Source organism: Ranitomeya variabilis, chromosome 4 (assembly GCF_051348905.1).
Source record: "Ranitomeya variabilis isolate aRanVar5 chromosome 4, aRanVar5.hap1, whole genome shotgun sequence".
In the NCBI taxonomy this organism is placed as follows: Eukaryota; Metazoa; Chordata; class Amphibia; order Anura; family Dendrobatidae; genus Ranitomeya; species Ranitomeya variabilis.
In genome coordinates this window covers 526,255,318-526,278,710 of record NC_135235.1, presented here as the reverse complement: position 1 = coordinate 526,278,710, position 23,393 = coordinate 526,255,318, and the positions used below count along the sequence as shown (strand labels likewise).

The following is a 23,393-nucleotide window of genomic DNA, read 5'->3' as shown; positions in this document are numbered from 1 at the left end:
AGCTCTTGCGGGCTGAAATTGCCACTCCTGTGTCATGAGTTGACACAGGAGTCTTAAAGTAATTTCAGGATGGTTTTTTGAAAGGGTTTTCAGTTGACCGTGAAGTCCTCTTTTGTATCCTTCTGCTATCTAGTAAGTGGACCTCTCTTTGCTAAATCTACATTCATACTGTGTATGTCTTTTCCTCTTAACTCACCGTTATTACATGTGGGGGGCTGCTATCATCTTTTGGGGTATTTCCCTAGAGGTAAGCCAGGTCTGTTCCTTCCTCTACCAGGTGTAGTTAGTCCTCCGGCTGGCGCGTGGCATTTAGGAAGTCGTAGGTATGCTCCCTGGCTACTATTAGTTGTGTGGTAGATTTAGCTCACGGTCAGCTCGAGATTCCATCACCCAGAGCTCGTCCGTTATTTTTGTGTTCTGATGTTTCCCTGCCATTGGGAATCATGACAGCCACCATGTCCTAACAAGGCTGCGACATCAGCAAGGAGGTGGAGGAGTCATGTTTTGGGCTGGAATCATGGAGAACCAGCTGGTAGGGCCCTTTAAGGTTCCCGAAGGTGTGAAAATGACCTCAGCAAAGTAGATAGAGTTTCTGACTGACAACTTTCTTTCATGGTCTAAAAAGCAGAAACGTGCCTTCAGGAACAAAATCATCTTCATGCATGACAATGAATACCTCTGAGTAATTGGCTGCTATGGGCATAAAAGGAGATAAACTCATGGTGTGGCCACCATCTTCCCCTGACCTCAACCCTATAGAGAATCTTTGGAGTATCATCAAACAAAAGATCTATGAGGGTGGGAGGCAGTTCACATCAAAACAGCAGCTCTGGGAGGCTATTCTGACTTCATGCAAAGAAATACAAGCAGAAACTCTCCAAAAACTCACAAGTTCAATGGATGCAAGAATTGTGAAGGTGATATCAATGAAGGGCTCCTATGTCAACATGTAACTTGGCCTGTTAGGATGTTTTGGGGTTAAATAGCTTTTTTGTTCAGTAAATGTGACCTCCTAATGCTGCAAATTCCACAAATGCGCATTTTCAGTTGTTTAAAACAAATCAAATGTTTAGAAATACTACTGTGCCTAATAATTTGGAACAGTGCATTTTGAGTTTTTATTCATTTTGGAGATTATACTGTTATCATTGGGAGGTTTCTTCAATAAAATTCGATGTATACTCTAACGGGTGATGACTTTTATTAGACTGACTGTTATTTGCACTGACCATTTAGGAAAATCCGAGAAAAATGTCATTTGCATAATAATTTGGAACATAGTGTAGTGCAGCGCCCCAGGGTCCTGGTCGTTGCAGTAATGTCATTTTCCTCTAGGGGGGAGTGATATTATGTTTGGAGGCAAAGAAGGACAACTGCATCCAGGTATCACAAACATGCAACACATTTTGCACTCTAGGTCACCAGGGGAAGCTATGCTCCTATTAGGGCACTTCTCACACTTAGGTAAAACTGTTTGCCTGGGGAGTAAGTTAGTTATTGGCTGGCTCAGCTTCGCTCAGGTAGTTGGTCCCTGACAGGGGTGGGATCCTGTCAGAGATCAAGACAGAAAGACAAGGAGCTGTGCCTGCCATAAGTGCGGCAGCTTCTAGAAAGAGACACTGAAGGAGAACTGTATTGTAGAAAGGGTGAAGAAGTCGTAGCAAAGGAGTGGATACCAGGAGTTCTGTCCTACACAGGCTGCCTCCTTCTGAGGCGCAGGATCCTGGTAGCCGGAACACCGAGGGAGCAACGATCCTTTATGCTCCAGAGACCACCAGGACAGCTAATTTCACGTTACCTGCCCACCCTACACCCAGGAGGCAAGGTGGCACCCCTTAGAGGCTGGGGCATGATTGAGTCCCTGTAAAATGCCTCAAGCCACCGGTCATATGGGTTTGTCCTATCCATCTGGGGGACAGAGAGAGACATAACATCTATAACATCTGTGAGGACCTTATGAGAAGCTTAGCAGTAAGGTACTACAACACCACGGCGCTAGAGGAAGGCTACTGATTTCTACCTGGACAAGGGAACTCTGGACTTGCCACCAAACCGGCCGGACTCTGTCTGCCCTGTGGTCTGGTGCCCTGGACTGTGGACACTGAAGCTTTCAGTAAAGGTAAAGAGACTGCAACCTTGTGTCCTTGTTCTTCACTGCGCCTCTCACCATCCACCATCTACACACTGGGAAGCCCTGAGGATACACTTCACCTGTGGAAGGTATACCATCTAACTGCCATAACATCACCCCAGCGGACCTCTTAAAGCAGCGTCGGTCATCCTGACCGAATACCACAGGTGGCGTCACGAACATTTCCCCTTTAAAGACCTTTCCCTTCTACACGGAAGTCCCAGGGCCACGGACCGGGTCAGCCACCGTGACATCCCCCTGTGAACCGAAGGCCGCGGTACCGAGTACCCCACGGCCCCATGGGGGCGCTCCATTAGTATTGTTTTTTCTAAAATGATTATGATCTTGTTTTCTTAGCATTATTTGAGGTCTGCAAGCAATGCATTTTTTTTGTTATTTTGACCATTTCTCATTTTCTGAAAATAAATACAAAATGTATTGCTTGGAACTTCGGAGACATGTTGTCAGTAGTTTATAGAATAAAAAATATTTTACTCAAAAATATACCTATAAAGAGAAAAATCACACAAACTGAAAATTTTGCATTGGTCTCTCAATTTTTGCCAGAGCTGTATGTGTGTGTCACTGATTATATATATATATATATATATATATATATATATATATATATATATATATATATATGTCACAAAAATAGGCAGCACTCCATATTCTCAAGATAATCTGCAGGTCTTTATTGAGCCCACATCTCGTGCAACGTTTCAGCTCTCAACTGAGCCTTTCTCAAGCCTTATATATATACGTACACACACACGTACACATCTATTCTATTCTGTGTGTATACATCTATTCTAACCTGTCACTCTGTGATTTTACTTTACGCGACATATAGGAGATCGGTGTGTAAAAATCGGACAGCACTTGCATGGTCCGAGAGATGTGTGATTTTTTTCTGCACCCATTGACTTCCATTGCGGGATGCGATCTGATTTCCGATTACAATCGCAGCATGCTCTGAGTTTTTTTCCAGTCCGATCCTGATCCAATCCGAGCTGGGGAAAAAAACGCAGATGTGCACACAATGATAGAATAACATTGGTCCGAATGCAATCTGATTTTTAATCAGACTGCATTCGTCCGATTTCATCGCAAGTGGGCATGAGTCCTAAGATTTAGTGATGAGCGAGTGTGCTGCAGCTGCATGATTTGCAGCTGCTAGACAGCTTGAATACATGTGGGGATTGCCAGTTTGTAAGGGAATCCCCACATGTATTCAGGCTGTCTAGCAGCCGCAAATCATGCAGCTGTGGCGATTCAAACAATCTCCAAGCACGCCCAAAATACTCGGAGAAAACCCGAGCATGCTCAGAAATCTTGAGTAACACACATAGTAACATAGTTTTTATGGTTGAAGGAAGACTTTATGTCCATCTAGTTCAACCCATAGCCTAACCTAACATGCCCTAACATGTTGATCCAGAGGAAGGCAGAAAAAAAAACCATGTGGCAAAGAGTAAGCTCCACATTGAGGAAAAAAATTCATTCCCGACTCCACATACGGCAATCAGACTAGTTCCCTGGATGAACACCCTAACAAGGAATCTAGCATATATACCCTGTAACATTATACTTTTTAAGAAAGGCATCCAGTCCCCTCTTAAATTTAAGTAATAAACCACTCATTACAACATCATACGGCAGAGAGTTCCATAGTCTCACTGCTCTTACAGTAAAGAATCCACGTCTGTTATTACGCTTAAACCTTCTTTCCTCCATACGTAGAGGATGCCCCCTTGTCCCGGTCTCAGGTCTATGATTAAAAAGATCATCAGAAAGGTCTTTGTGCTGTCCCCTCATATATTTATACATTAACATAAGATCACCCCTTAGCCTTCGTTTTTCCAAACTAAACAGCCCCAAGTGTAATAACCTATCTTGGTATTGCAGACCCCCAAGTCCTTTAATAACCTTGGTCGCTCTTCTCTGCACCCGCTCCAGTTCAGCTATGTCTTTCTTATACACCGGAGACCAGAACTGTACACAGTATTCTAAGTGTGGTCGAACTAGTGACTTGTATAGAGGTAAAATTATGTTCTCCTCATAGCATCTTTGCCTCTTTTAATACATCCCATTATTTTATTTGCCTTTGTAGCAGCTGCCTGACACTGGCCACTGAATGTGAGTTTGTCATCCACCCATACTCCCAGGTCTTTTTCATTGACGTTTTGCCCAGAGTTTTAGAATTAAGCACATAGTTATACATCTTATTACTTCTACCCAAGTGCATGACCTTACATTTATCCCCATTAAAGCTCATTTGCCATTTATCAGCCCAAGCTTCTAGTTGACATAAATCATCCTGTAATATAAAATTGTCCTCCTCTGTATTTCCTCTGATTACCCTGCAGAGTTTAGTGTCATCTGCAAATATTGAAATTCCACTCTGTATGCCCCCTACAAGATCATTAATAAATATGTTAAAAAGAAGAGAGCCCAATACTGACCCCTGTGGTACCCCACTGCTAACCACGACCCAGTCCAAGTGTGCTCCATTAATAACCACCCTTTGTTTCCTATCCCTGAGCCAGCTCTTAACCCACTTACACATATTTTCCCCTATCCCCATTATTCTCATTTTATGTATCAACCTTTTGTGTGGTACCGTATCAAAAGCTTTTGAAAAGTCCATATCCACTGGGTTCCCTTGGTCCAGTTCCTAACTTACCTCTTCATAGAAATTGATGAGATTAGTCTGACAGGAACGGTCCCTAGTAAACCCAGACGAGCTCATCACTACTAAGATTTCATCCTAGAAGGAGCCTTTGAAGTTTTTTTTTATTCTATATGGACAAAACCCAATTTCTGGTAAATTTACAAAATGTTTGACAAATCAAAGTTCCCATGCAGGTCCCATGTAGTCCATGGCATTCCCCTGACGATCCCTGAATCCAACGTTCAAATGCTATGGAAGCTCGTTGAGATAAATAATCTCCAAAGGCTGTAGCAGCAGCCACTCCGGGTCCCGCAGCGCTCTGTAAGGGCTTGTTTCCACTTGCGAGAAACACGTCCGTGTCTCACATGTGGTAACCAAGCTATGGCGCCGGCACTCCAGAGCAGAGCGTGCGGCCGCATAGGAACACATGGAGCTGCACAGCTCCGCTCCAAAGTGCCGGCGCCAGACCTTGGTTTCCACATGCGAGACACGGACGTGTTTCTCGCAAGTGGAAACAAGCCCTAAGACTCTGTCTCTGTGATGAGCGGTGAAGTCAGTAACTACACAGCTCATCAGAGAGGTCGGTGTCACACTTGTGTATGCAATGCGAGAAACTCGTGCATCAATTCCTGCCACTGCCATCGGCAGTTCGAACCAGAGCGTTCAGTTGCATATAAATAAATGCTGCCGCACACTACGGTCCCCCAACCTGCTATGTCCCCCATCCTGGCATATGTCCCCCATTTTGCCATCACCGCTGTTCAATGCATAGAAAACAAAAATAAACACTTCTACTCACCTTCCCGCTGCTCCAGCGCAGGGCGGCGCCCTATTCTGTGTGTTCAGAGCATAGCAGAGTGATGATTTCCCTGCTGTGCTCTGAACAGGTCGGCAGTGAACGGTGATTGCAGCCAGTACTGTACTACTGCTGACAGGCTGCGATCACCGCTCCTTGGTCCAGATACTTGCTTCGCCCCGGACCTCCTCTCGACAATTCCTTTCATGGCTTGGCTCACACTTGGCAATGACAGAGAAAAAGTGCACAAAAAAAGGGCTGCGCAGCACTCTTCTGTAGGCGGGTGCATGAATAGGATTCAACTCTGTGGTGTTAGGGTGATGTTGGGGTTAGGGTTAGGGTTGGGATTAGGGTTGAGGTTAGGGCTGGAGTTAGAATTGGGTGGTTTCCACTGTTTAGGTACATCAGGGGGTCTCCAAACGCGACATGGCGCCCGCCATTGATTCCAGCCAATTTTGGATTCAAAAAGTCAAACTGTGCTCCCTACCTTCTGAGCCCTGCTATGCGCCCAAACAGTGGAATTCCCCCACACACTGGGTTATTTGGTGTACTCAGGAGATATTGCACAACACATTTTGTGGTCCATTTTCTCCTGATACCCTTGCGAAAATAAAAAAGTTTGGTTCCAAAATGAATTTTTTGTGAAAAAAAATAAATATATATTTTCCTTCCACATTGCTTTAGGTCTCGTGAAGCACCTGAAGGGTTAATAAACTTGATGAATTTGGTTTTGCGCACCTTGAGGGTTGCAGTTTTTAGAATGGTGTCACTTTTGGGTATTTTCTGTCACATTGACCCACCAAATTCATTTCAAATGTGAGGTGGTCCCTAAAAAATGGTTTTGTAAATTTTGTTGGAAAAATGAGAAATTGTTGGTCAACTTTAAACCCTTATAACGTCTTAACAAGAAACAATTATGTCTCCAAAATTGTGCTGATGTAAAGTTGACATGTGGGTAATGTTATTTAGTAACTATTTTGTGTGATATGACTCTGATTTAAGGGCACAAAAATTAAAAGTTTGAAAATTGCAAAATTTTCAAAATTGTTGCCAAGTTTCCATTTTTTTTCATAAATAAACGCAAGACATACCAAATTGGCTCCGTCACTAAGGGGTTAAAACAAAGCATGGTTTTTGATCAGTTTGTAAGAGGTAATGCCGTTCAGACCTATTTAGATGAATATGGCTAAGCTACAATGCCAGATATAAACTTTGGATATATGTTCCATGTTGTTATAATTCTGTACTATTTTTTTTTTAAATACAATATTCCAAAAGCATTAGGAGCCAGTAAAAAGGAACAGGAGTATGATGACTGACGATAAATCAAGCTGTGATTCTGGAAATGCCTTTGGACAGGGCTGTAATGAAATGTACAATCATCAATGACGGTAATGTATGATGTGTATGTGGAAAACTATACAGAGCAGTAAACGTACGGTATATTGCATATAACATGCCTAACATAAGGGAAACATTAGGCAACACATAGAAATCTAGGATATGTGAAAGGTTATGGTCACACGTTCAGTATTTGGTCAGTATATTACATCAGTATCTGTAAGCCAAAACCAGGAGTGGGTGATAAATACAGGAGTGGTGACAGGTTTCTAATATACTTTTCCTCTTCCTGGTTTTGGCTTAGACATACTGAGGGAAAATACTGACCAGATACTGAACGTGTGAACGTGTGACCGTAGCCCTGGATCAGTCTGATGGATTCTAGACACAAACATTAGGGGAGCAGGTATAGCAGCAGTGATGACGCCGCATACTGTGTCGGGTGTTATCAAATATTGGTTCCCTGCAAAATTTTGTGTCCATTTAAAAGTCTATTAAAAAACACTACTACCGCCACCAGTTTCGGGTGGCTCCTCCTAACCCTACCCTTAGGCCGGGTTCAGACAGCTGTATTTCACAGATCATATACGGACCTGAATTTAAAGAGGACCTTTTACAAATTGTGACCTTATAAACTGTATATTCCAGCACATAATAGAAGGAATGTAGATTAAAATGTGTTTTTTTACCTGCACTCCATTGTGGACAATGAAAAAATTTCTGGTGCCATGACCCATGGCCAATCCAGGCATTGCGGGCCATATATGGGCTGTGAAATATGGCAGTATAAAAAAAAAGTCCAAAGGGTCAGTTCAAATGCTTTTGAAAAAAATGGATAATAAAACCTAAGAAAATCCAGACAATGAACATAAAGATCTGCATCCAATTTGCAGTGGATTTCATAACTTACAGAGCTGTAAATAAAATGTGCAGTGGGGCAAGCTGCATATACTAATTCCTGGACAGTGTCCTAAAAATCCTATGTACTTACATTAAGGGAGGAATTTATGAAGACTGCAAAATTTTGTATAAATACCAGCAACTACAAATTTTGAAATTTGCTGACACCATGAAACTTGCACAGTGTTCCCCTTAGTGTACCTTTGGTGCTGAATTTCGTTTTTATACCAGTCCTGCAGCTGGTGTTCCTGTACTGGTAAGAAGTAGGAAAGTAATGAAAGGACACGGGTCAAAGTGAAAACTGGCATTTTATTAAACAGTCTTATCATTTACTCCTGCAGAAATGGACAAAAAGACACAAAGTATTTACAAGTATAACAAAGAATCCATGGGAGCTATAAAAATGCTAAGAATATGATATTTGTAAAAAGCCAAAACAATTGCCACATTTACCATTTCATAGAAAATTATAATATATATATATATATATATATATATATATATATATATATATATATATATATATATATATATATATATATATATATATATATATATATTTATTATCAGTCATTTCATCCTGGGGTCTGCACTCTACCAATCACTTAATGTGCTGAGAGCCCATCTTTGTATTATAACCTGATAATAATAAATGCTGAATACAATAACATTATACGTCACTGCTCTAAGTGCAAGTAAACAATGTGTAGTAAGTGTCCTGCCAGGAGGACCCCCCTCGCCAATCCAAAGAACAGGTGTACCTTGTCCCCCAATCACTGTGAATGGTACAGCAGGCAGTGGAGGAGGGCGGTAATCAGCAGACACCCCATTCATCTCTATGGGACACATAGATACAGCTGCTTTGAGTATATGGTACCCCTCTTCTGATGATCATTGGGGGCCCAGCTCTTTGGCCTCGCTTATCACACATTTCTTCTATGGAGCAGTTTGCCAGCTGTTAAAGCATGCAATTCCCCAACTGTATGTTACTAGAGAAGTTTACACTGCTATAAACTAACCATATTAGTTGGATGACAACCAGCATGTAAAGGGTTATTCCCAGCATTAAAAGCTAGCGCTTATCAAGTGGACATGGGGCACCGATCTGCTCCATTCTGAAGGGGCATTTCAGAGACCTGTTCTCTAGTTCACTGGGGGAAACCCAGCAATCAGTTCCATCATTTAGAGATACGACAGTTTTTATTGGTGGGGATATCCCTTTAAGACTGCAGAAGCAAATTTCCTATTACATGAGTCTCTCCATTTGCAATGTCCACGGACATTGATTCATGTAACAGTAGTAACTTAGGGAAGTGAAGCTCCACCATAATGCTTTACGTAAAAGATGTCCTGTCTTCTGGAAATTAGATGGTTTACTAGAACAACCAAACAAATAGGAAATGTGTATACATGAGAGTACTGGAATAATCAGCCAGCAACATAGAAATGTATGGACGTTATGATTGTATCTTATTAATGAAATGTGAGAAGTCCCGCATGTGCAGATCATATTGGGGGTCTGATTCATTAAGGTGATGATGCCACAAATCTCCCCCATAAACACCTTAAGAAGACACAAGATGTTTGCACAACTCGGCAGCTTCACAAAAATATTGCGACTTTTGTCATTTATACACCAGACCCAGAACGGGCATAGCCGAGGCGGGACGGGGCATGATCACACCCACCTGTCAAATTCATCATAAAAGTGGTGTAAACTACTCCAGAAATGTACACCAGCCCATGATTTCTGGCGGCAGCGCATGCGGAGTATCAGACGCGCCCGATTCATTGAGTGGTGCCTGCCACGTAATAACTCAGGTGAGTGTACCCAGCGAGCTGGTGTCTGGCGTGCGCTATGTCAGTCTACATGAATCGCCCCCATAGTGTCCGTAGCTTATGTCTTTCCTGGAAAACACTAGCCTTCGTGTCTTACTACTTTCTTAATATGTCACTGAACAACCTGTGCTAGCCCTGCAGATCAACAATGGTCTTTATGGGTGCAAATGACAAAAAAAGCGTCACTTTCCTTCCACCTTTAAAGAGAACCTGTCTGCGCGGATTTACATAGGGTAGATGTAAGGCTATACAAGTGCTTCTTCCCCAATAGATATTTTGTAGATATCCAATGTGTGAGCCATAAGAATCTAGTATAGGAATCGAATGAAAATCAGGCTGAAGTGCCCTAAGGGGGTATCACTGTACTTAGAAGAAGCGGTACAAATGCTTTCCTGCGCCCCCAGTGCACTGGCACCCGGATTTACATTTCATTTCTATGCTAGATTTCTCGCACATCGGATCTTTGCAAAGTATAAGGTTTATTGCTGGACAAATATTGCCATGCCTCTACTTCTGTATGTAAAATCCTCCTGATGGGTTCCTTTGAACACAAAGCTTACAGCCTGGCCCATCAGTTCCAAATACGTTTTCCTTTACATCAGAGACAGTATTCTCTGGCAGAATATGAACCATATAATATACAGCTTATTACTGTAAGCAATAACGGACATAATAATCCAGTAAATACCGCGCTGTGTCCAGCTGCCGCCCATATGACCTTAGAAGATACTAGGTGCACGCTTTCTAGCATAGTCTGGACAACTACAGTAAATTGCAACATTGGACGGAAGAGAATAATTAGACCTGATAACACATTTTAAAGGGATTGACTGAAGAAGAGAAGTTATCGCCTATCCATAGGTTAGGTAATAAATGATAGATTCGGTATAACTGCTGCACCTCCACTGCTTGGTAGAACAGGGCATTTTTGTACCTGACAGCATGTTTGACTGCAGCTCTATTCATTGTCTATGGGACTGATGGAAAAAAAAAAAAAGAGCACTACGTTTAGTCCCACAGTCAATAAATGGAACGATGGCTGAGCCAATTTCTGGAGATTGGTGGAGGACTCAACAATGAGACTCCAACTAATCTACAAGTTATTGCCTATCCTATGGATAAACGACAATTTGTCATCACCGGACAACTCCTTCAAACGGAATCTGTCAGCAGGACTGTGACTGACTGCTATGACTGACAGCCTCTATGATGTGAGACATCAGGCAAAGAAGTCATCAGTCAAGCAAGAGGAGGCACTGCTGAGTAGGGAATAGAGCTGGAACGACAGAGGCTTTAGATCTACCATAGCTCTTCAGCTTGATTTACATATCAATTCAAATGCTGACTTCTCAGTAATGGAGGAACGGACTGGCCATGTAAAGGTATTGTTGGACTTATCTTTGAAAGAGCTATATACATATATAAATATTTTTTGGGGGGAGTGGTGGGGTTTGATGTGACAGTGAAGCTCTGCTGTGCAGCCAAGTGCAATCTTCTACATGGAAAAAATACAACAAATCATAGAAATATGGAGTGTCACCCATTCAGGATAAATTGGCAAACAATCACAGCGTCATCTCTACCTGGCCTTCATCTCAGCTTTTATGCAGCAAAGCTTAACGGATGCATTTAGCCAGATGTTTCATCTCGTTCTCTACTCTTAAGTCTCATTTATATATTTTTTAAGAATAGATATTGATAACAGGGTAATGGTGGAGACAAGTGGTGAATTACAAGCCTCTCATCGTTATGACACTATTGTATTGTAATGCACATGCTCCATTAGTCATTTTCTACTCAACAGGACTGGCTTTTCCTTTTCTTTTTCATTTTTCAAAGGAAAATATGGTGCATACAAAAGAAAAATTTACATGGTCGACATGACCCAGTCGACGCGTTTCGACTGCACTAAGCAGTCTTACTCATGACTATATTCACTTGTACTATTGATTTAAGTAAATTCTGCTGAAAGTTCAGATTCCATTTAAGTTTAATGGTACAGTGAAATATTTTCATAAAATGTTATATCAGTCTTGGGAAAAAAATTTATTGGCACATATACATTTTCTAATAGTATATGGCTTGCAACTTTAACTTGTGTAATAGCACCGGCCTTAGTGCAGTTTAAAGAAAATAATCAGGGTTTTTATGTTATTTATTTTTGTAGTTTTATAATTTTTTTGCCATGACAATGTGTGTTAAAAAAGAATTAAAATCTTGAAATTTTCACACTGTCCACTAGGGTATTTTACATTCACATTTTCGGTTTTGGTTGTTTTTCAGCAAATTCACATGTACATTAGCATCAATGAACAGACCCTGACACTCCTCTTTTGTATTTAACCATCTAATGAGCATTTACAAAGGTCAGTGTGAAGTGAAGAACGGAAAGCTGTGGCATCACCTATTTATTGTGTGTGAATGTTGGAGACTGTATTATTAGCTGTGTATGGAGGCATTACCTGTCATCATAATCCAGCCTCTGATGATAATGAGACTTCTGAAAAGTTTTCTGTAAAGAACAGGAAGTGTGAGTTTAAAATAGACCCAATGGCTACTGTGAAAATTGAAAGTTTTTTTTATTTATTTTTTCTGATTATACACTGGCTTTAGGGCTACATGGCATGATAAGTGAAACTTCCTATGAACCAGTCATCAGTTTGCCAATTCAAAGCATCCCTTGTGTCTACTCGTAGAATCCAATAGGGAGAGCTACATGGAAGATGGGCCACCTCCATATTATACTTTAAATCAGCTGAATAGTGGACACTAGACCTCCTTGTAGAAATGAGACTCCTACTTTTCAGACATTTATGGCAAAATCCTGTGGATATTCCAGAAGTATCTACCCTGCCTGTTTATTATATTATTTATTTGATAATCCTGGAGACCTGCACAATCAGACTTTATCCAGAGGTTAATTTGGACTACCTGAGTATGTGTAGATGAGCTTCCATTGAAAATGCTACTCCTGTGGAACTACAAGTCCAAACTGACCAGAACATGCCACAACTTGTAATGACATAACAGTCATGAGTTCCTTTCATTATGTTAAAGAAGCACTCCAGCTATTTTTGTCTATATAGTGCAGTATAGTGTATCACCGAATAATAAATGTAGAGACTCCTGTGTATGCTTTATGTATACTTCTTTCAGTTTATGTGCTTGCTGTGTCTGGGTTGACACTTTGATTTATTCTTCTCTCTTAGATGGTTTCCATAATATAAACAACATTGTCTATGGTGCCAGAGTGTCATCACATTGTTCTTGCTCCTATGTAATGGTTGATTGATCAGTAACATAGAGCAGATGTCCCCTGATGTATACAGCAGTCTCAGTGTCTCTTATGTGATGCATCTACAGCAGTCTCAGTGCCTCCTATGTGATGTATATAGCAGTCTAATGGGATGTATATACAGCAGTCGGTGTCTCCTATGTGAAGTATAATAGCAGTTTCATTGTCTCCTATGAGATGTATATACAGCAGTCTCAGTGTCTGTGATGTATACAGTCTTAATGGGATGTATATACAGCAGTCTGTCTCCTATGTGATGTATATAAAGCAGTCTCAGTGTCTCCTATTTGATCTATATAGAAGTCTCAGTGTAAGCTATAAGATGTATACAGCAGTCTCAGTGTATGATATGTGATGCATACAGCAATCTCGGTGTATGCTATGTGATGTATATAGCAGTCTCGGCGTATGCTATGTGATGTATGCAGCAGTCTCATTATATCTTATGTGATGTTAGCAGCAGTATCAGTGTATGCTATGTGATGTATACAGCAGTCTCATTGTATACCATGAGATGTATATACAGAAGTCTGTCTCCTATCTGAAGTATATATAGCAGTCTCATTGTATCTTTTGTGATGCAGATTTAGCTCATCTCACTGCTTTCATATATAGAGCAGAAATGGATGGATGGGAGGCATACATAGGGACAGAGAGGTGATGAGTCTGAGAGCAGCTAGGAGGGATCTGATAGGTGATGACGTCTTCCTGTAGTTCACAAAAAGTCAGAGACTGGCATCCTGTTTACACATTAGCGCATGAACTGGACTAGTTGTCAGATTTGAGATCATGTAACCCACCTCCTATAATGAAGAGGAAATTGTACAGATGTATCTGAGGTGGGATGGAATAAATTACACAGGTAAAATATTGATGGTGAGTATGTATCATATGTGCATAAAGAAGCTGGAGTGCTTCTTTAATTGAGGGAATTCATTTAGATCTGTGGCTGTAGACAACAGTAAACTTTCCTGTGTTATGACAAAGCCTTTTATACTAGTCTAGGACTAATAATGAGCAAACATTCTCGGATAAGGTGTTCTCTGAGCACGCTCAGGTGCTGAGTGACTTTGGCGTGCTTGAACAATATGTTTGTGTCCTCGCGCCTGAATGTCTTGTGGCTGTTTGACACAGTGTGTTAGGCTACGTTCACATTTGCGGTCAGCGCCGCAGCGTCGGGCGCCGCAGCGTCGCCGCATGCGTCATGCGCCCCTATATTTAACATGGGGGCGCATGGACATGCGTTGTGCTGCGTTTTGCGCCGCATGGCCGCAAGCGTGGGACGCAAGAAACGCATCAAGTTGCATTTTTTTTGCGTCCAACTTTCGGCCAAAAACAACGCATGCGGCGCAAAACGCAGCGTTTTAGCGTGCGTTTTGACGCGTTTTTGTTTGCGTTGTGCGCTGCGGCGCCGACGCTGCGGCGCACAACGCAAATGTGAACGTAGCCTTAGGCAATACATACATGTTGCAAGACATGCAGGAGCGGGAACTCGAATATATTATTCGAGCACGCTGAAGACACTTGGTTAGCAACCAGCATGCTCAGATAACACCTTATCCAAGCACTTTCACTCATCACCAATTTGGACCAAAAACAGGAGTAGGCAATTTTTAGCTTGCCAGCTGCAAAAAAAAGAAATCCAGCATTTTTTCTCAGCCAAAGATTTCTTACATCAGTCTTATCACGCAAAAAAAAAAAAAAAAATCCTATTTCTGTACAAAACAGTCATTGAGACAAAGGTGCAAATTTTGGGGCTACAAAATGCTCTGGACACATTTCTTACATAGTTATATATGTATATATATGCTTATATTACATAAAAGCCAAGCCCCTTTAAAAGGGATCAATAAATTCCTATTTACCCCAAGATACACACATGGTAAAATATCTACATCTTGTGCTAACGAATTCACAAGAAATTGCTACATACATTGATCCGTGCACAGTTATCACGGAAACATGAGTGACCAGGGTCAAAAGAAAAAGAAAAAACAAAACAAAAAAAAAAAGCTTGTGTATACGTACGTGTACAGATGAACATATACTATAAAATATGGATCGAATGTACACAGAGAAACACAAGGATAGTGCAACAGAGCGAAGAACTTGCCGACACACATCCTTCACATGGACTGATACTTTGTATCACAAGGTGCTTCAGGCTTCGCCCATAGTGCCGGAGAACGGAAATAGGCATGGGGGGTTTAAGGGGCTGAGTGCACAAAGTTCTACTTCCAAGAGAAGAATAAGGAGAGAGGAGAAGGGACGCAAGGATCCCTGCCTGAAATGCCATAGGAGAGGCCACTGGGACATTTAACATCTAGAAATGTATATACACGCACACAAAAATGTGCACAGCGTACTAAGGAGAGCAGTCATCTGCATGACACATACATTTAAAGGTGCTGTGCAAGGATAGACCATTACATAGAAATGACACATCACTCTGAATGAGACACAGATACGCTACATATTTTCAGTATGTGTCCGGAACAGATATTTCCAGCTAGTCTATGTAATATGGCCTTATCTGCAGGCCGGTACATATTGTCATTGCTTTGTAGACATGTGCTCTTTTCTCCCAGAAGATCTGGGTATCCTTTCCTACCGCCGATATTGGGAACATCCTCCCCAGTGCTCCATACAATCCTGCTCAGCTGGGTAGAGAACGGTCAGATATGGTGGACGCAGGGAGTTTGGTTCATCCCTTGTCATGATTTGTGGGCGTCTTCTCACCTCCTCTCTGTAATAAAAAACAGACAAGGAAACGATGGGGGATCATTTGTGTCCATGCTAAGATAAAAGAGAATATAAAGAATGTAGAATGTAACAAGGCTGATGCATGAGGCAAAGGCAATTATAATGAAAAATATATGTCAACTCTCACCTTATACCACTACTTAATGAAACGTACCGTTGACTTCTGTACCCCCCCCTCGCCTTGTGGCACAAGGTAGGGGGGGGCTTGAGCGGTAAGAATGGGTGGGGCCGGGGAGGACGCCAAGGTGTTAGACGTTGATGTCACAGGCAGTAGAGGAGGGGCAGCTGGCGCTGTAATCAGACGATGTAGATCCTGTCGTTGTTGTAAGTGTTGAACAAGTTGATAAAGGACATTCTGCTGTTCCTACGAAAGACACAAAATACAGGGATGAAATAAATGGAAAAAAATGCACCGATTTCTAACTCTACAAGACTACACGGATTGTGATTCGCCATTCCATCCGACGGATCTGTAATGATCTGGTTTTCTATTCCCCTCCACTTATGATAATGTCTGGCAGATTTACATTTTCTTCGTATTGGATTAAACAAAACATCAAAGTGAGCTACAATATTCTCATCAAAAAGCAATGGAAAATGAAGAAAAAGAGCGAACGCGAGTGTGAAGACATCATAAGAAGGCATTGTATAGACTAGATAATACTAACTTACAGCCTAAATCAAAGTTATTCAGTCCCCAGGTTTATTAGTAATATGTACAAACTTTCTGCTGTTGCAATAAACCAAACTAGAAAAATACTATTCACCCTTCATAATATGGCTACTTTCACACTAGCGTTTTTTTTGCATACGTCGCAATGCGTCGTTTTGGCGAAAAAACGCATCCTGCAAAGTCGTCTGCAGGATGCGTTTTTTCTGCATAGAATAACATTAGCGACGCATTGCGACATATTGACACACGTTGCAACCATCGAGCGACGGTTGCGTCGTGTTGTGGCGGACCGCCGGCAGCAAAAAACGTTACATGTAACGTTTTTTTGTGCCGACGGTCCACCATTTCCGACCGCGCATGCGCAGCCGGAACTCCGCCCCCACCTCCCCGCACCTCACAATGGGGCAGCGGATGCGTGGAAAAACAGCATCCGCTGCCCCCGTTTTGCGGCACTTGCACAGTATGCGTCGGTACGTCGGGCCGACGCAGCGCGACGGCCCCATACCGACGCTAGTGTGAAAGTAGCCTAAGCGTCTTCGGCACTCCGTAGAACATTTTTGGTTGTTATGACCTGCTGCAGACATGATGCACAGCCAGACACCAGCTACTGGCAGTATTCATGAGGAGTCTTAGCTTGCTCCTAAATGGTCACTAATTAGGTCACTAATATTCTTGGGTTTTATGGACTGAATCCGCCTTCTACAAATCCCACCAAAGAATTTTTATGAAGTTCAAGTAAAGTGACTGACGGCCGCTTCTGAATCCTCCAGGACATGTTCTGAAACGAAGATTTGGAGAACTTTCACGTATGCTTCAGATGGCTTTCCTCCTAGAAAGTTCAATGATGCCAAAGCTCCAGCTTCCTCACAGAAGGCAGGGCTGTGGAATCGGTAAGCAAAACCTCTGACTCCGACATTTCTCTGTCTCCAACCCCACAGAATTGGTCACTACTGAGCATGTACGTAAAGTGCAGCACAGATTCAGCTCAACTAAAAGCCCAGATCCTCAGATCAGGAACAGAACAGACATTTATAGGACGTTTCCCTTACTCCTGACTCCACAGCGCTGCCTAACTACTGAGCATGTGCATAAAGTGTAGCACATATTCAGCTCAACTAAAAGCCCAGATCCTTAGATCAGGAACAGAACAGACATTTATAGGACGTTTCCCTTACTCCTGACTCCACAGCGCTGCCTAACTACTGAGCATGTGCATAAAGTGTAGCACAGATTCATCTCAACTAAAAGCCCAGATCCTTAGATCAGGAACAGAACAGACACTTATAGGACATTTCATAACTTTCCCAAATTCTTATGGAAACATTTACAGCAAATCCTGCACTGTACTACTGTACACAGTGTATTATATATTTTAAGAGTCAGAGTCGGTCCATTTTATACTGACTCTGGCTCCACCAAAATGGACACAGACTCCAACTTCACAGCCCCGACAGAAGGCATGATGATTTCTCATATGGTTTCTTGATATTTGGTTGAATCTATCTTGACCTGCATATGTAGCAGGTTTCCAGTGTCAGAGAAGGCAAAGCAGGCCCAGAGCATTACTGAGTACCCCGCTAGTGGTACTACAAAGTGTTCCAGGATCTGTTTTTGAGCATGACAGCACCAGGCTGAACGTTGCTTGGTGCTTCTGTGAACAACCTTCGTGGTCTAAATGTGTAATCATGGCCTGCAGTGTCTCTGGACTTGTCTCCCATTAAGAACATCTGGGGTCAGCGGATCTTGATGATTTGTGTGCCCAAGTGCAGTCACTGTGGCAGAACATTCCTCAGACAACCATTAATAACATCACTGATATCAGCCAAAGACAGTAAGTGCAGGGATTTTTGCATGTGGGGCTTAGACTCAATACAGACTAAACTGTGACTTTTTAAAAAATGTTGATTAAACGCTACTCGAGTCACAAATTTGAAAAGATATGGAGTCCTTGGCTTGATACTCCAGAGCTAGTCACAAAACTTTTAATTAGATGCAGAATATATACGGTGTTACTCCCTAACCATTAGCCGCCCTCCCACCCAGACAAATGTTATACTCCTTCATTCTAGAAATGATGTGTAAATAACAATGGTTCTCTCTGGAATGTTGGGATTAAGGGAGAACTAGGGATTTGAAGTTATGATGTTTTGTCTGTGTTTTAGAGCATGGAATTATTATGTCAAACTTGTTTATTGAAAATTTGTATTTAGAGTTTTCAATAAAAATGATCTGATTAAAAAAAATGTGTTTCCTTTTTTTTTTCATCATTTACATATCATTAACATGTCTATCCATCCTGTGGTTTCCATAAATCCTCGTCTCATCCTTCTTGGTGTTGCAATTTCAATGTCAAGGAGTATATAAGGATTTAAGGATTACAACTCACACATCTAAGGGCCCCTGTCTGCAGTTTTGACCCAGTAAAACTGACAGCACTAGGTAGGACAGGTGTAGAGGTGAACATGAATGTAAAACTGAACTATTACTCTGAAACGCGTTGCTGCCACAAGCGCTCTAGAGGTGATCTCCAAGGCAGGAACAGGGCAAAGTTAGTTTACTGAGTAGTTGATGTGGTAGGCTTGTTTGAAGAGATGGGTTTTCAAAGTGCGCTTGAATAGGTCGGGGCTAGGTATCAGTCTGATCGTCTGGGGAAGTGCATTCCAGAGAGCTGGCGCAGCACGAGAGGAGTCTTGGAGACGGAGGTCCGAGGTTCGGTTTACAGGTGATGTAGAACGGAGGGCACGTGTAGGGCGATAGACAGAGATGAGAGAAGAGATATAAAGCGGTGCAGAACTGTGGAGAGCTTTGTGGGTGAGAGAGATGAGTTTATACTGGACCCTGTAGCGAATGGGTAGGCAGTGTAATGACTGGCACAAGATTGAGGCATTGGGGAAGCGGCTGGACAGAAATATGACCCTGGCTGCTGAATTCAAGATGGATTGGAGAGGAGAAAGATTGGTAAGAGGGAGACCGATCAGAAGAGAGTTGCAGTAGTCCAGACAAGAATGAATAAGAGCGACAGTAAGAGTCTTAGCAGTTTGTGGTGAGAAAAGGTCGGATTCTGGAGATGTTTTTAAGATGCAGGTGACAAGAGCAAGTGAGTGATCGGATATAGGGAGTAAAGGAAAGTTTGGTGTCGAATATGCATGCTGCTTGGGAGTTATGGTTGAACCCTCTAGGGTAATTTTAATGTTAGGTAGAGTGAGGTTAGTGGAGGGGAGAAACACAAGAAGTTCAGTTTTGGAGAGATTTAGTTTCAGATAGAGGGAGGACATGATGTTAGAGACAGAAGACAGACAATCCTTGGTATTTTGAATTAGGGTAGGGGTGATGTCAGGAGAAGAAGTGTATAATTGGGTGTCGTCAGCATAGAGATAATACTGGAACCCAAATCTGCTGATTGTTTGTCTAATAGGGGCAGTGTATAGAGAGAAGAGGAGGGGGCCTAGGACTGAGCCCTGCGGAACCCTGATAGTAAGGGGACGAGGAGAGGAAGAGGAGCCGGCGAAAGATACAGTGAAGGAGCGGTCAGAGAGATAGAAGGAGAACCAGGAGAGGGCTGTGTCCTTGAGCCCTATAGAGCAGAGTATAGTGAAGAGGAGCTGGTGATCCACAGTGTCAAATGCGGCAGAGAGATCCAGGAGAATCAGCAGGGAGCAATGAAGTTTGGATTTAGCTGTTATTAGATCATTAGAGACTTTACACTCCACTGACACTGCCCTCATTAAAGAGCGGAAACCAGATTGTAAGGGATCGAGAAGAGAGTTATCCGAGAGATAGCGGATTAGATGGGAGTGGACCAAGTGTTCCAGGAGTTAAGGCTAGGTTCACATTGCGTTAATGTGTGCACGCTAACGGACAGCGTTGCACAGCGAAAATGTCGCAATTAACGCCGTGCAACGGGTCCGTTAGTGCACCCATTGACAGCAATGTTAAGTTTCCCTGTAGCGCATCGCTAGCGCGTGCCTTTTTCGGCTCGCGCTAGCGATGTGCCGTTCTTCTGTGGCGCGCCTCGGACGCTGCTTGCAGCGTCCGCGGCGCGCCCGAGGTCCGTTCCCCGCTCTCGCAGATCGGGGATCTGCGAGAGCGGGGACGTTAACGCGACCCCTAAATAAACATTGCGTTAGCGCAATCCGCTAGCGCTAAACGGATTGCCCTAACGCAATGTGAACCTAGCCTAAGAGATGAAGGAAAGGTTAGAGACAGGTCTGTAGTTAGCAGTGCAGTTCTGGTCCAGTAATGGCTTTTTAAGTAAAGGGGTTATGATGGCATGTCTACATGAGGAGGGAAAGATACCTGAAGAAAGAGAGAGGTTAAATATTTTAGTCAGGTGAGTGGTGACCACTGGTGAGAGAGACTGCAGGAGATGTGAATGAATGGGGTCACTGTTGCAGGTTGTAGGCCGAGCAGAAGCGAGGAGCTTAGGAACTTCTTCTTCTGAAACAGGCTCAAAGATGTCTAGTGAGCTTGAGGTGCGGCAGGGAAGGGGATCCAGGCACTGAGGAGATTGGGCTGAGATATCCTGATGGATGTGGTTGATTTTTTTCTAGGAAATAAGTGGCCAGATCCTCACCGCTGAGGTTAGTGATGGGGGCCGGTACTTTAGGTTTCAGGAGGGAGTTTAAGGTTTCAAAAAGTCGTTTTGGGTTGTTGGATAGTGAGGTGATGAGGGTGGTGAAGTAGGATTGTTTGGACAGATGAAGGACAGAGTTATAGGTTTTGAGCATGAACTTATAGTGGATGAAGTGTTCTGCTAAGAGAGATTCTCTCCACTGCCGCTCTGCACACCTTGAGCAGCGCTGAAGAAAGTGTGTTTGCATTGTGTGCCAGGGCTGCAGTTGTCTGTGTCGGGTTTTTCTGCGTGTAGAAGGTGCTGCTTCATCTAGGGAATTCTTCAGTGTATTATTGAAGTGTGACAATGCTAAGTCTGGACAGGAGAGGGAGGAGATGGGGGCTAGAGATGTGTGGAGATTGTCTATAAGCTGCTGGGTATTAATGGTACGTGTATTCAGATAAGTGTGGTAAGTGGATCTGTCCTGGGTGAGGAGACAATTCTTGACAGAGAAGGAAAGAAGGTTGTGGTCCGAGAGGGGGAAAGGGAAGTTAGAAAAGTCGTGCAGCGAGCCGGGACGGGGGAAAACCAGGTCCAGAGTATTCCCGTCCTCATGCGTAGGAGAATTAGTAAACTGTGAGAGGCCGAATGAAGAAGTTAGAGAAGGAAGATGAGAGGCAGATTGGGAGACGGGATCATTGATGGGGATGTTAAAGTCTCCCATGATGAGGGTGGGGATGTGACAGGATAGAAAGTGAGTAAGCCAGGTGGCAAAGTGGTCTAGAAAATGGCGGGAGGAGCCTCACAAGATACTCACAATACTCACAAGATAGGAATTATTTATAATCCTGGAAGCTTAACCCATTATTTATAATCCTGGAAGCTTAACCCATTACATGCTGCTATCAATAGAATGGGATCTGAGGTGTTTGTCTGGGTCTACCCACTGTCTGAAGTTGCAGTTCAGCGCCTTTAGACTGAATAGGGCCGAGTTGTAATATTACCTGTGTGCTGCTGTTGAATGGATTTTGGAAGAAAGCTTTCATGTTTTTCCTGTCCTGTATACCTCACATGACCTCTGTAGTGAATCCTTAGACTCAGCGTTCTTATGCTGTATATGGCTGAGGCCGGTGATTGGCTGCAGCGTGAAGTAATCCGGACATTATCCCTATATCCAGCTAAGCAGAAGACCAGAGGGGAGGATTGGGGACACAGTGCTGGAATGGTTGGGATTAAATAGGAAACAAAAAGCAGTTGTCTATCCCTTTACTGCTTATAAAAGGCTTAGGTGTAGTTGAAGTGCTCATGTAAAGGCTGAGGATACCTACCACAGTGAGATGAGCAGAGGCGAGCTGCTGCAGCTGTTGTGCTAGCTGCCTCTGTTGTTCTGTCAGTGCGCTCAGTGGGGAAAGGCTGCATAAGAAAAGAAGCACATTTTGATGAATTGTAATAGGAAGCTAATACAAAACATGAGATAGAAAATCTTGGATGTCCACCATCTCACCTGGCTGGTATGTGGCTGCCGGCAGTCCCGCTGCACAGAGGGTTCGGAGTTTGCCCAGATGCCTGCAGAACGCCTGTGATACTTCCTAGAATAGTATTCAGTGAGAGTGCACCAGGATTACCAGAAAGAGCTCCAAGCAGAGGAATAGCTGCCAGTGCAGAGGGCGCTCCAGGGCCTGCGGCTTGTACCAGCCCATTCATTAGTTGTTCTGCTCCCATTGTGGGAAGTGATGGAGCTGTATGAGATAGGGGTCCTGGGGGAGGAGTGCTGTGCAAGGATAGACAGGAGCTGCTTCTGCTGGGACAGCCGGACTGTGGGTCCTGTGAAGGAAAATTGCAAAAATAAGGAAAGGTCATTAATTAAAGGAAAAAAATAGAAAAGCAAAAGTTAAAATGTATAAAAGTACACCAAAACAGGAAATATCCATAGAGAAGAATGGTGCATGACAAGTATGGACAAGGAAGATATGTAACCAATATATATGTGAAAAAATAAGCAAAGAAAGAAAAAAAAAGATTAAATAATGACGATGTATGTAAATTAGAAGAGATAGAAATATCCCCACCTCAGAAGGAGAGTTTTCAGTACGAACGCTGCTCTTGGAAGTCGGACTCTTATTGCTCAAGGTGTCTTGGGTGCTCACTAAGGATACAGAAAAAGGGAGTTATGGAAGAAGAGGTTATTTGTACAGAAACTGCTGGTAGAAGTGAACCATCTCTAAAGAAATATGAGGAGAACCATAAACCAAGGACTCACTATGAGGAACATTAATTGCTGGTAAAGTAGGGGGAAAAGGACAAGCAAGTTGAACATTCAGTAACTGCAGCTTCTCCTTCCGAGCGGTCAGACTTAAGATCTGGTCTTGTAGTGAGCGGTTCTCTTTTTGCAGGGAGTGCAATGCCTGGAGCATGTCCACAACTGTGGA

At 42.9% G+C, this 23,393-nt stretch overlaps 1 protein-coding gene across 1 annotated transcript in view; it reads right to left on the bottom strand.

The window, feature by feature from the left end:
* Positions 1–15,051: 15,051 nt before the first annotated feature.
* Positions 15,052–23,393, bottom strand: part of MLLT6 (MLLT6, PHD finger containing) — a 73,493-nt gene continuing 65,151 nt past the window's right edge. The window contains exons 15-20 of the mRNA XM_077252301.1: positions 23,225–23,386; positions 23,034–23,110; positions 22,469–22,788; positions 22,293–22,377; positions 15,894–16,103; positions 15,052–15,722 (exon numbers count right to left, since the gene is read on the bottom strand). Coding sequence (XP_077108416.1) covers positions 15,681–15,722; positions 15,894–16,103; positions 22,293–22,377; positions 22,469–22,788; positions 23,034–23,110; positions 23,225–23,386 — 896 coding nt within the window. The 3' untranslated portion in view covers positions 15,052–15,680. The remainder of the gene's footprint in view (positions 15,723–15,893; positions 16,104–22,292; positions 22,378–22,468; positions 22,789–23,033; positions 23,111–23,224; positions 23,387–23,393) is intronic.